This window comes from Triticum dicoccoides, chromosome 1B (genome assembly GCF_002162155.2).
Source record: "Triticum dicoccoides isolate Atlit2015 ecotype Zavitan chromosome 1B, WEW_v2.0, whole genome shotgun sequence".
Lineage (NCBI taxonomy): Eukaryota > Viridiplantae > Streptophyta > Magnoliopsida > Poales > Poaceae > Triticum > Triticum dicoccoides.
This window is the reverse complement of record NC_041381.1, coordinates 57,317,645-57,331,802: the sequence shown is the minus strand read 5'-3', so window position 1 is coordinate 57,331,802 and position 14,158 is coordinate 57,317,645. Positions and strand designations below refer to the sequence as shown.

The window sequence follows — 14,158 nt, the reverse complement described above, 5'->3', positions numbered from 1 at the left end:
CACTTCCTGAACATAAACCACTATCAGAGGGGCTGAGGTATGAATTCGTAGATGAAATTACGTGATTCCCTGTTATTGTAAGCTCTAAGCTTCCTGGGAACAAAAAGAACAAACTAATGGAAACATTAAAACTCCACCGTAAAGCTTTTCGGCGCTCCAGGGATGATATCAAGGCACAGGCCCATTCATATGCACCCACATATGTATTATGGCTTAATTATGTTCTAGTTTTTTGTACATATACTTTTGTTGTTAACTTGATCATTCTGGCTCCTGTTAAGAGTAAAAGTTGATATTATTTTAACTGTTAGTTGTGGTTGACATTTTTTCGAGGGTTGAAATATGTTTCATCTATGTATGTAGAGTCTACCTAAGTGAGATAAAACCTCTGGAATACCACGAATCGTACTCATAGGACTAGTCATATAATAAGTTATTTAGTAGTCTGAATCTACCTCTAGCATTAAGATGTTGTATAAGATGGGTGGGGATTCCACAACTGACCATTTTTCTAGTGACACAATTCTTAAATAATCCAATCATGAAATTAATTGTTTCAATCATTTATTATATATTTTGGTATTTCGTATTTTTTACTACACAGAGCACTATTTTGCCATTTTTAAAATTGTGCACTTGCGCTCTTTTCTTTCTTGCAATAGCAGTGCATCTTGAAATGCCATTTTCTTCATGTAATCGCACCATATTGTGGAACCTAAAATTTTCTATTTAACTTGGTGTTTGCAATATCGAATGACATGTTCCATTAATTAAGTAATATACATTTTTATGTAGGATGATGGTTGGTGTGAAAGGAAGGATTAAGAGAAGCAAGGAAAGAGTGTGAATGTCATTTAAAGTTTTTTAGGTGACTATCCTTATCGTACAGTAAAAAAGCAATGTTACACAATCTTTGTAATTCTTTTCTTCTTTCAAGCTTTCTTCTTGCTCTTTTAGTGTTACTTCTGACATACGGAGTGGTGGTGGCATCCATATTTTTACATTTGCCACTCCAGCGGATTGATTCCATGTAGTAACCATCAAAGCCTTACAATATATCATATATCAATTCTATGATTTTCTTCAAAGGATCTATGTCTTGAATGGCTGTGTGCATCACGATGATACAAAGGACGGAAGTATTAACCTCCTTTTTAGAATATGTCTCGATTGCAGATTTTTCTTAGCTAGGAGTGCGAGTATACCATGTTGCATCCATCTCTTATTATATTAAAAATATATGCATATTTTGTGGTGTATTGTGTGCGCCTAAATATTAATCAAATTACGAGCACACATGAGCCATGTGAGAAGAAAAGAGATAAGTGAATGCATGTACTATTCACACAACCCTTGAATTTTTTTCTTATGGCGTATGCCATAAGTAGCCACATTTTGTGTTTTGCATGTGCACGTAATGTAGCTTAAGAGCATTGCAATAGAACTGGTATATTTGGTGTTCTAAAATCAGTTTTAGCAATAAGAGAGCGAAGGTGAGAGATTTTTTGTATCTACTCCACCAGCCTACAATTTTGTTATCTATACCTAAAAGGCTAAAACTCATTCTATATTTATTTGTACTGTGCTCCTCCACCGCTATTAATTCCTATTTCCATACAGAACATTTTAGATCATGCACTACAGCACGGCACACATAATGTTTGGAGTTCAAATTAAAATAAATAATGAACATGCTGGTTCTAAAATGACACAAATATGACATAAAGTTAACAATAATACTTCAAACTCATCGCCTAACTAAAACATTGAAAGCACAACTTATATACCCCTAATATACGTTTTTGTGATTAAGGAGAAACCAATTGAGATAATGAACATTTTATGAGTTTATCTTAGGAAATTAGCCCATAAACTTTGGTGGAAACATCAATGTTGACCCGTACATCTATTTCTTCAAGTGGTTGTGTGCCTCAAGTTCTTAAAATACAGTTTTATAGGCTTTTTGTGATTCCAAGATTCACACGGAGTGTAGAATAGTCATACTATCAAGAGGAGAAAAGCAAAGTATATGTGGTCGAACTCCAAGATAAGATCATCAACCAAAATTCTGAAGTATTTCACACTAGCAAGTCGACTTTTTTTTGTTTCATTGCCGAGTTACTCTGAGTTTTTCCACCAACTACTACGACTTTTAGGAGTGAGTAGGCCATGATGAGCGAACCATGTTTCCTATAGCTTCCGAACTGCACACGATTCTTTTTCGGAACCACCGAACTATGTTTATCTTGACATCATCTCTATTAGTTTTGGCAGCTCTGACAATAACATTTTTCTCCGACATTTCCCAGCCCTTCTCAGTTTGCTTCAACAGAGTCTCTTTATTGGATTGCTACTTCTAAGAAAATTCATCCAATACCTCCAAGATGGACTTTGGGTTTGCCTGCTAGATGGTGTCCTGCATCACCTTTCAGCGCCCCACCCCAACAAATCTTCTCTCTCCTCTTGGTGGCAGATTAGACAGTTTGCTGCAGCAGTGACGCTGAGAGGTTCTGGTGGCGGAGTAGGCCGAAGAACAACACATCTCGGTACACCGGCCAAAAAATGAGACTTGAGAGATCAATATGGGCACCCACTCCTGACCCAAACGGGAGGTACCAATGTTTCATAAGATGATAAAAAGAACCAGCAACACACAACAAAACCAAGTCACCACCCACCAACCAAACAACAAGCCAGGTACAGAGTTTATGCTGGAATTTAGTCTATTTTGGGACAGCCCAATAACTATTTCAGAAATTCCTAAATAAATCCTAGAGGCTCACTTAGCCCATTTGTGCAATGCAAGGGATACTACTAATGTTTAGTCCCACATTTCTAGTTGAGTGGGAGTTGGACCTCTTTATAAGGGAGGCTCCTTCCCCACTTGTATGAGCATGAGAACAAGAGGGACATCCACACGCGCTCCTCCTCCGTCGCCCGCCTCGCCACGCCACGCCATGCCTCGCTGCGGGTTGCGGGAATGAGCCGAGTTGATGTCCACTAGTAGAAAAAGGGTCAAACGTGAAGCACATTAGTGTCGGTTTGTATTTGAGCCGGCACAAATGTATACATTAGTGCCGGTTCCAATGGCTAGCCGGGCCGCTCTCATTAGTACCGGTTCGTGGCTAACCTTTAGCACCGGTTCGTGCCACGAACCGGTACTAACGAGAGTGGTGGCAGGATGTTGTCAGTCTGGGCCCGCTCCAGCACCTTTAGTACCGGTTCTTGGCACGAACCGGTACTAAAGGTCGTCCTACATAAACCCTTCGTCCACCCGAGCTCGCTCTGTTCTTCCCCTTTTCCATCTCCTCTCTGTTCTTCCCCTCTTCCTCTCGAGCTCATCACACATTTTGCCCAAAAATTGTCAAGATTTGAAGGCCCCCATCCATTCAAATGATCACAAACGTTAGCAACTTTGTCCTTTCATCTCTCATTCCTAGATTAGCTCTTGCAATGCTTTATATAGTTATTAATTTGTTAGTTTAGTAATTTGAGAGGAAATATATATATGTGCTAGTATTTGATTTATATGCAATTTGAGGTTAAAATAACACTTAGTTTGCATATGTAGGTGTGGTTTACTTAGTGCCTTCTAAATCTCCATCGTAACCACCGTCGATCGCCCACACCGTCCCGTTGTCGGCACCACCTTGTGGTGAGCCTCTTGTTCATGAAATTTTATATAAAAAATTGATGTTTGTGTGATTTGGATATATAGTTACTCGTATAATAATTATCTTACCCGTACGTTATTTGTTATACATAGTGCCATGGTTTTGATATCCGTCCCCGTCGGCCCTCGCCCTTGTTATGATTCGGATGTGGTATATTCTCTTTTCAAACTATTTGTTGCATTTCGTGTTTATGACAAATTATGCCCATCAAGTTGACATAGATATTTTTATCTAGGAGGTATGTGAACCGGAAATTCCAACCGACCCTATTGTCGAGAGGTTAAATTTAGTTGAAACAGAAAACGAGTACTTGAAAGAAAAATTGAAAAGAATTGAGGGGGAGAAGATGGAATTGGAGTTGCGTGTTGCCGATGTCGTCGATGATCACAAGATCAAGAAGGAGAAAATGCGCTCGAAGATTAGAAAGATTAGAAAATATGCCATCGATAGTGAGGCTTGGTATCATTATGCTGTTGGATCAATTGTTACCTTAATTGCAATCTTGATAGCATTTGTTGTTGCATTTAAATGCTTTAGCTAGAGAGTTATTTGTTTGTTGCATTTAAGTGTTGTATGAACTTTATGTATGAACTTGTATTAATTTGGTCTATTCGGTGTTGTGTAATGAAGATGAGCCGGCAATGGATGTACGATGACCGATGCTCTCCCCAGTTCGTTGAGGGCGTGCATACTTTTCTGCTTGCGGCTGAGGCAAACAAGCGGGCAGATGGTTTTATGCCTTGTCCATGTGCTGGCTATAAGAATGGTCGCAATTACTCTACGTCAAGAACCATTCACGTACACCTGTTTGAGTCCGGTTTCATGCCCCACTATAATGTTTGGACCAAGCACGGAGAAAGAGGGGTTATGATGGAAGACAATGAAGAAGAAGAGGACGACGACAGCTATCCTGGCCATGGGTTCCCTGAATACGATGATACAACAATGGGGGAAGAAGCTGAGCCGGTAATGCGGGAAGAAGCTGAGCCGGCAATGCGGGAAGAAGCTGAAGAAAAGGCATCAAATGAGCCTGTTGATGATCTAGGTCGGGCCATTGCCGATGCAAAGAGAAACTGCGCAAGTGATTTGGAGAAGAAGAAGTTGCAGCGCATGTTAGAGGATCACAAAAATTGTTGTACCCGAATTGCGTAGGTGACAAGAAAAAGCTGGGCACCACACTGGAATTGCTGCAATGGAAGGTAGAGAATGGTGTATCTGACAAGGGATTTGGAAAGTTGCTGGTAATGATAAAGGATATGCTTCCAAAGGACAACGAATTGCCCGAGAGTACGTACGAAGCAAAGAAGGTTGTCTGCCCTCTAGGGTTAGAGGTGCAGAAGATACATGCATGCCCTAATGATTGCATCCTCTACTGCGGTGAATACGAGGATTTGAACGCTTGCCCGGTATGTGGTGCATTGCGCTATAAGATCAGCCGTGATGAGCATGGTGATGTCGAGGGCGAGCGCCCCAGGAAGAAGATTCCTGCCAAGGTGATGTGGTATTCTCCTATAATACCACGGTTGAAATGTTTGTTCCAAAACAAAGAGCATGCCAAGGCGATGCGATGGCACAGAGAAGACTGTAAGAAAGACGGAAAGTTGAGAGTACCCGCTGACGGGTCGCAGTGGAGAAAAATCAAAAGAAAGTACGGGAAGGAGTTTGCACATGATGCAAGGAGCGTATGGTTTGGTCTAAGCGCAGATGGCATTAATCCTTTTGGGGAGCAGAGCAGCAACCATAGCACCTGGCCTGTGACTCTATGTTTGTATAACCTTCCTCCTTGGTTGTGCATGAAGCGGAAGTTCATTATGATGCCAGTGCTCATCCAAGGCCCTAAACAACCTGGCAACGACATTGATGTGTACCTAAGGCCATTAGTTGAAGAACTCTTAAAACTGTGGAATGGAACAGGTGTACGTGCGTGGGATGAGCACAAACAGGAAGAATTTGACCTAAAGGCATTGCTGTTAGTGACCATCAATGATTGGCCTGCTCTCAGTAACCTTTCAGGACAGACAAACAAGGGATATCACGGATGCACGCACTGTTTGGATGATACCGACAGTATATATTTGAATAGTTGTAAGAAGAATGTGTACCCGGGACATCGTCGATTTCTTCTGAGCAGGCATCCCGTAAGAAAGAAAGGCAAGCATTTCAAAGGTCAGGCGGATCACCGGACGAAGCCTCGCCACCGTACTATTGCTGATGTACATGATATGGTCAAGGATTTGAAGGTGATATTTGGAAAGGGTCCTGGCGGACAACCTGTTCCAAAGGATGCTGACGGACGCGCATCCATGTGGAAGAAGAAATCTATATTTTGGGACCTGCCATATTGGAAAGACCTAGAGGTCCGCTCCGCAATCGACGTGATGCACGTGATGAAGAATCTTTGCGTGACCCTGCTTGGCTTCTTGGGTGTGTATGGGAAGACAAAAGATACACCTAAGGCACGGGAGGACCAGCAACGTATGCACGGAGAAGACGGCATACATCAGGGTCATGCAAGCTACGCTCTTACCAAAGAAGAGAAGGAAATCTTCTTTGAATGCCTGCTCAGTATTAAGGTACCGTCTGGCTTCTTGTCGAATATAAAGGGAATAATAAACATGGCAGAGAAAAAGTTCCAGAACCTAAAGTCTCATGACTGCCACGTGATTATGACGCAACTGCTTCCGGTTGCATTGAGGGGGCTTCTACCGGAAAATGTTCGATTAGCCATTGTGAAGCTATGTGCATTTCTCAATGTAATCTCTCAGAAGGTAATCGATCCAGAAATCATACCAAGGTTACAGAATGATTTGGTGCAATGTCTTGTTAGTTTCGAGTTGGTGTTCCCACCATCCTTCTTCAACATCATGACACACATCCTAGTTCACCTGTGCGAAGAGATTAACGTTTTGGGTCCTGTATTTCTACATAATATGTTCCCCTTTGAGAGGTTCATGGGAGTCTTAAAGAAATATGTTCATAACCGTGCTAGGCCAGAAGGAAGCATCTCCAAGGGCCATCAAAATGAGGAGGTTATTGAGTTTTGTATTGACTTTATTCCTGACCTTAAGCCGATTGGTGTTCCTGAATCGCGGCATAAGGGCAGACTGAATGGAAAAGGCACGCTAGGAGGGGAACAAATAATATGTATGGACGGACATTCTCTCACTGAAGCACACTACACAGTTCTACAGAATTCCTCCTTGGTGGCTCCGTATATGGATGAACACAAGAATTTTCTACGCTCCAAACACCCGGAGCGGTCTGATGACTGGATTACACGTGAACAAACCAGGAGTTTCGCCAGCTGGTTGCAGACACGTACCATGCATGACACCTCTATTGAAGATGACCTGTACTTGCTGTCCCAGTTACCATCTTCGAATATAATGACTTTCAAAGGGTACGAGATAAATGGTAATACATTTTACACGATCGCCCAAGATAAGAAGAGCACCAACCAAAACAGCGGTGTCCGCTTTGATGCAGAAACCAAGACGGGAAAGGAAACATATTATGGTTATATACAGGACATATGGGAACTTGACTATCGACGTGGTTTAAAGGTCCCTTTGTTTCGGTGCAAATGGGTCAATATGACACGAGGCGGGGTAACGGAAGACCCGCAGTACGGAATGACAACAGTGGATCTCAACAATCTTGCGTATGCAGATGAATCATTCGTCCTAGCCAATGATGTGGCACAGGTTTTCTATGTGAAGGACATGTCTACCAAGCCAAGAAAAAGAAAAGATAAGGAAGCGAATGCATCGTACGATGAGCCAAAGCGGCACATAGTTCTTTCTGGGAAGAGAAACATCGTGGGAGTGGATGACAAGACAGACAAGTCAGAAGATTATGAAAAGTTTGATGAAATTGCTCCATTCACAGTGAATATTTACCCGAGCATCCCGGTAAATGATGAAGATTTTCCATGGTTACGGCGCAAAGGGACACACGCGAAGAAAAAGTTTCACACCCAAAGATCTGGGATGTGATCGGCTTCACTAGCTATCATCACTTTCTTCTGTGTTTGGCACCGAGAGGGGAATCTCTGTAATAGTTAGGGTAGTTATGTGTTTTGGCATTTGAAACGCGAAGAAATTTTATGTGCAAACAAATTCACACTAATTTCAAATAATTCAAAATTTAAACTATCCAAATTTGAAAACTACGTGCACTAACAGAAAAAATAGCAAAAAAGAAAGAAAAACTATAGCTGAAAAGAAAAAACTATATAAAAAAACTACTCAAAAATAAATAGAAGAAAATAAATATAGCAGAAAAGAAAAAACTACTCAGAAATAAATAGAAGAAAAAATAAACCAGAAAAGAAAAAAAAATATATTTGCTATTTTTCAATCGTTTACAAAATGACCGTGAAATTGAAAATCACTACAAAATGAACTCTGAAAATGTTGAATTTTGGCAAACTAGATGAAAAACTACTCACAAATAAATAGAAGAAAATAAATATAACAGAAAAGAAAAAACTATACAAAAAACTATGCAAAAATAAATAGAAGAAAATAAAGCAGAAAAGAAAAAAACTATAAAAAAATTGGGGCGCTGCCCTGTGGGCCTGATAGGCCACAGGTGTGTAATTACAGGCCTTAAAGGCCCAGCAGACTCACAGGACAGCGCACAAAGTTTAGGCCCACAAGCCTGCTAGCTATATAGAGGAGTTCGAAGTGGTAGCCGTGGCTGGGTTTATAAACCAGTGCGGCTGCCCTTCGCCCGGCGAGGTGGGACTAAACTTTGGGGTGGCAGCGCGACCCCTTTAGTACCGGGCGGTGGCACAAACCGGTACTAAAGGGGGGGCCTTTAGTACCGGCTTGTGCCACCACCCGGCACTAAACGGGGTCGCTTCCCGCCGCTTGGCCTAGCCAAAACAGGCCTTTACTGGTTGGTGGCTCCAACCGGTACTAAAGGTGCCTTCTATATATACAACAACTACGAAAATTTCAGTTTCCCTCTCTGTTTGTTCCTCTGTTTTCGTCTCCGTCGCCATTGCTGCCGCCCTCGATCGTCTCCGTCGCCGCTCGTCTCCGTCGCCGCTCGTCTCCGTCGCCGCCCCCGTCCCCGTCGCCGCCCACGTCCCCGTCGCCGCCCTCGTCTCCGTCGTCGCCCCGGGCCCGTCCCCGTCGCGCCGTCCCCGTCCCCGTCGCGCCGTCCCCACCGTCGCCGCCCCGGCCGTCGCCTCGCCGTCGCCGTCGCCCGCTGTGAGCTCTCCCCCTCTAACCCCTCTCCCTCGCCCCCGGCGGCCACCATGGGCGCCGCCCCTCCCCGAGCCCACACACACACACACACACAAGCATGCATGAACACACACACACACCCGTACATATGTATTTTGTATGTTTAATTAGTTTATATTATTTAGTGTTTAATTAGTATATACGTATTTTGTATGTTTAATTAGTTTAGATTATTTAGATTATTATTTTTTCACTATTATATATGTATGAATGCATGTTAGATGGATATAATTAGTGTTTAATTAGTATGGAAATTTTTTATATAATGTTGTTTTTTAGTTTTTTAATGGATGTATAGAAGTTGTGTTTTCTGTTTTTAGTGTTAGATGCTTAATTTGTATGAAATATTATATAGATTTTTGAAATAGTAGAAATGTTAGAAATTTTAGTTATCAAAATCCAATCAATAAAAAATATTACTTTTTGCGGGCATATAGCTAGTATTTGTTCTCGACGATGCCCGGCCCGCATCCTCGCCGTCGACCCGTCTGCGACGACGTCCAGCCGACCCATGTCCGGGACTGGGCTCCGCCGGGCTGGCACTGGGAGGTGCTGCCTGGAGGAGCGCGCCGCTTGATGAGGAACCCGGCCCCGGGTCCCGTCGTCGACCCTGATCTCGTTTGGTGGCGTTCACGTGGGCCAGTTTCGGTGCGGAGGGACCCGGCCCCGCCGGAGGTGGTATGTCGCTGTGTCAGGAAGGAGGACGAGCACGTCCGTCGCTACATGGTTGCGTTAGAGGGCGGCAGGTTCTCCAATACCTGGCAGTATCTTCGGGGATCTCACTTCAACTATGATCCTGTGAGGGCTCCTTCTCTTTCGGTGTCCACCGCCCGCGCCGCAGGAACCGCGAGTGTACTAGATTCTTCTGTAGTATTAGATCTTTAATTAGCTAGCCAGTGATGTACTATTCAATATTATATATTATTCGAGACGATGTATTCGAGATTATATCTATTATTCTAGACGAAGTATTCGAGATTATATCTATTATTCGAGACGATGTAATTTGAATACTAAATTGTTTTATATTTCTTTTGAATTAGTTAAATAAAAGCTATGGTAGACAATACCGACAGAGAGGGAGAACAGACCATGTACGATATGATACGCGGGCGAGATGATGATCAGAATGAAGAAGATTATGACGGCTCCGAATTTCTAAACAACACCGGAGAGGGTGATATGATATTTGATCACGATGACCGAATTGATGAAGTCATGAACTACGATTATGACGATGACGAAGAACATGTTGATCCTGAAACAACAAAGACTGGCGAGGTATATATATTTATATAAGCAGGTATCTGGTGATCATCACATGTTTTAAATGACTTGAAGATATATTAACGAATCGATCTTTGTTCTTTCAGCCATCCGGATCGAGCAAATCTTCAGGCAAAAGGACGAAACGAGGCCCGAACAAAAAGTTGAAGGAGGGTGTAAAGTACAATATCGAGGCAGTCAGACCTAATGGCGAACCATTAGCGCCTAAGAAGATTGTGGACAAGTCCATTCGTCAGTGCGGAGTTCTTGTGAAGGACCAACTCCCGATCTCCCTTCAAGAATGGAGAGAGCCAGCAAAAGACAAAAGAAAAAAAGGCAAAGAGGACGCTGCTCCACGTCCAGATGTTACTTTTGTCGACAAGAATCAAAAAGATCTGCTTTGGGATACTCTCATGGAACATTTCACCCTACCAGATCATTTCACAGAAGCAGATGTGCAGAAAGTCAAGGACGCTGCTCTTAGGAAGATGGCGGTTGCATTCAAGAACCACAAGAATCGTGAATGGGACAAGTACGTCGAGGGAGGAAGGAAGACTCCAGTATTCGAGGGAACACTAGAGAACCAATGTGCTCATTGGGACGATTTCGTGAAATTCAAGGATTCGGAATTAGTTAAGGAACGGTCGAGAATAAACAAGAAGAATGCCGAAAAAAAGGATAAGTTCCATAAGATGGGGCCAGGTGGCTATGCGGTGGCAATGCCTAAGTGGGATAAGTCTGAGAAAGAGATGGAGGATGCAGGTGCCACTCCGGTTACTAAGAGCTGGCCCCCAGGGTCAGGACTTGGTTCTATGCGCATGGGGGGAGTTGGACCCGAAGACAGGCAATGTTTCGACGAGGGCAAGTCTGAAGGGAGCCGACGATGCGATACTTGTTGCAATAGAAGAGGCACGATCGGGGGTGTTCCAGCCCAACAGAGAGAACGACGAGCTTACGCGTGCCCTGGGAAATCCTGAACACCCGGGAAGAACACGAGGCAAGGGCGCTATTCCGTGGTATGAGGGGTTTTCATACTAGAACACCGACTACAGAACCCGTGCGAGAAAGAAGATTGCGGAGGAGAAGAAGAGGAAGATGGAGGAGGAGCAGAGGAAGCGGGACTATGAACGCCTTCAAGGCCTAGAAGCAAGTCAAGCGGAATTGGTAGTCAAATTCCAGCGGTAGCAGGAGCAGATCGACTCACTTACCCAGCAAAGGGGGTCTCAGCAGCTGCAGCAGCTAGTGAATGATCCAGTATTGGATAGCACCGCCCATCCATGCCGAGAAGCAGCGTGGGTTCCGCCTCGGACGATGCAATGCTGGGTAGATACCCCGTGGATGACATCACAGAGAACACTAGCTGCGAGCTACACGTCAAAATGAAGAACATATCCATGAAGGTGGCGGATGCCGTTGCTTTTACAAATCCCCCCGAGGCAACCTTCCATTGCAACCCGATTCCAGCGGGCTATGCTCGTGTCTTGGTTGATGAGGTGGTGGACCCATATTCGGAGCTAGAGCTTGACTATCCTGGAGGTGACGACGAGCGCTTTCTCGGAGACGCCAAACATCGTATCATCCTATGGAAAAAGGATTGCATCATCTTTCGAAGGCCACCGACATCAGGTCAGCCGACTCCTCGTCGAAGTCCGCCACCGAGTCAGCAGTCTCCCGCTCCTGCAAGTCCACCAAGTCCGGCAAAGTGTCAGGCCACTCCTCCTCCAAGTCTGGCAAAGTGTCAGGCCACTCCTCCTCCTCCAAGTCCGCCACAGCGTCAGACGTCCACTCCTCCTCCAAGTCCGGCACAACCTCAGGCCACTCCTCCTCCAAGTCTGGCACAGTTTCAGGCGGCCACTCCTCCTCGTCCAACTCAGCCCCGTCAGCCGTCTCCGTCGCCTCAGCAATCACAGAAGAGACACCCCGCAGCTATGGTGCATAGCGGTACGAGTCGAGGTAGTACATGAAGTACAGGCGGAGGCAAGCGAGATAAATATGGTCCAAGCCTCACGCCTCTTCCGCAGAGGGCTTATGACAGGTCCGAGGAGGAAATCGCAGCCATATCGAAGTCCGAGGTGGAAGCCCATTTTGCACCGAAACCGCCACAGCCGCCAAGGGAGAAAATGCCTGAGGAAACGATTGACCACTTCATTCGTATGGCTCAACCACCAGCTCCCAAGCCTGTTGACACAGACTATGAGCGCCACATCAGGAAGTTAAATCGAGCACGTCTACATAAGGAGGCGAGCTCGGGATCGAGCAAACAAGAAGCAGCTGTCAAAAAATGCGGGAAAACCATTCCCCAGCTGGGAGAACAGGCGGCGCAATCGATCCCCTCGCTTGTTGTGCCAACAACACATGACAGTACGCGCGCCCAATATTATTGTGGGCAAACAGTTTACGTTCCTGAGGTGGGCAATGTGGTAATAACGAAGGAGCATATAATGCAGGCTGAAGTTCTCAAATCACTGTTGGACAACTCCTCGAGATCGAGCCCATGCCTGTGCTTAGAGAGGATGAAATAAAACGGAAATATGTCCGGGGCCAACCTTTGGTCGAGCCAGACAAGGTCAAGAACCTCCCAACGAGAATGTATGAATTGCATTAATGGTACATGAACATTACCAAGATTTCCGATCGATTGTCCCTCATGGTGAATGTCAAGGAGGAGCATTACTACCATGAGAAAGCTGTGTCCGTTGAGTATTCTGAACTGTTTCAGTTATACAATCAAGACGCACTCGACAAATCTATCGTCAGTTGCTATTGTCTGTAAGTGATTTCTTTCTGTAATTTAAGTCTCAAGCTAGTTGTAGTGATCCTTTTGATCAATCATTACCTGTAATTATCCTCACTATATTCTTTTCTGTGGTATTATATGCAGGATGAAGATGTATGAAATGAGAAAAGGTGGACGCTATGGCATTGGGTTCAATGACCCAAACACCTTACAACTTCCAGTGAGTCACACTGTCTTGTACTACAAATTCTCTGTTTTTGCCTACTAGCTAGCTACATGTTTTTGCTTACATATGCCCGCTTAATTAAGACATGCAAATGTGTGTGCATGCAGATATCACTGGGTCTTGTGTATCATTAAAGTTGACGCCGGAACAGTTGAAATACTGGACTCACTACTCAAAGAAAAAACTGACTATAACATCTTGTTTGGGATAGTCAACAGGTAATTTCAACCATTATTTATATCTCGGCCTATTTAGTTTGTCATTTCATGATATGAACTATTTAATAACCCCTTTATTCATTTTCTTTGTCGGCGGGCAGGGCTTGGGCAAGGTTCATCAGCGTCACGGAAGGCGAATGGAAAGAAAAACTTAAATGGGGAAGACCCAAGGTAAGTAATTAAGTAGTACTAGCTAGCTAGTTAGATGCCATCTCTTTAATTATCATGCTTGATTAATTATTATCTGATCAAATTCCATTCTCGTAAAGGCCCCGAAGCAGGCGCAGGGCACTGATCTGTGTGCATTCTGCGTTTGCGAGAACATTCGCATGATGGCGTCCGAAAGGAGCAGATCTCAAAGACAGGAATGGGTACGCTTGTCAAAACACTATTCACAATTTTTACACCATTATCGATATCTAGTCACACAACTAATACACATGCATATTGATCTCCTTCTTAACAGTTCAGAGAGGTGCGGGAGAAGCTCCTAGAAACGGAGTGCGTAGAAGCACTTCAAGAGGAAATAGCGGGATTTTTTCTCGACCAGGTCATAAATCCGAAGGGAGAATACTATTACCCGCTACCGCCCCCATGAAAACCACTTCCAATTGTCATCGTGCTCCGAAGGCACCAATTAGGCTAATGCCACTGGCTCCGAAGGCAACATGCATATGTAGGAGAAATTGTATATAGCTATACATGTGTGTATGTATGAATTAATTAATATGATGGTTTGTGAGACATTGATGATATATATGCATGATTGGTTCTACTAGAAA

General features: G+C 44.0%; 1 protein-coding gene across 1 annotated transcript in view; it reads right to left on the bottom strand.

Moving 5' to 3' along the window:
* Positions 1-2,366: 2,366 nt before the first annotated feature.
* Positions 2,367-14,158, bottom strand: part of LOC119301065 (histidine-containing phosphotransfer protein 2-like) — a 48,864-nt gene continuing 37,072 nt past the window's right edge. The window contains exon 7 of the mRNA XM_037577967.1: positions 2,367-2,462. Within this exon, the coding sequence (XP_037433864.1) occupies positions 2,367-2,462 (96 nt within the window). The remainder of the gene's footprint in view (positions 2,463-14,158) is intronic.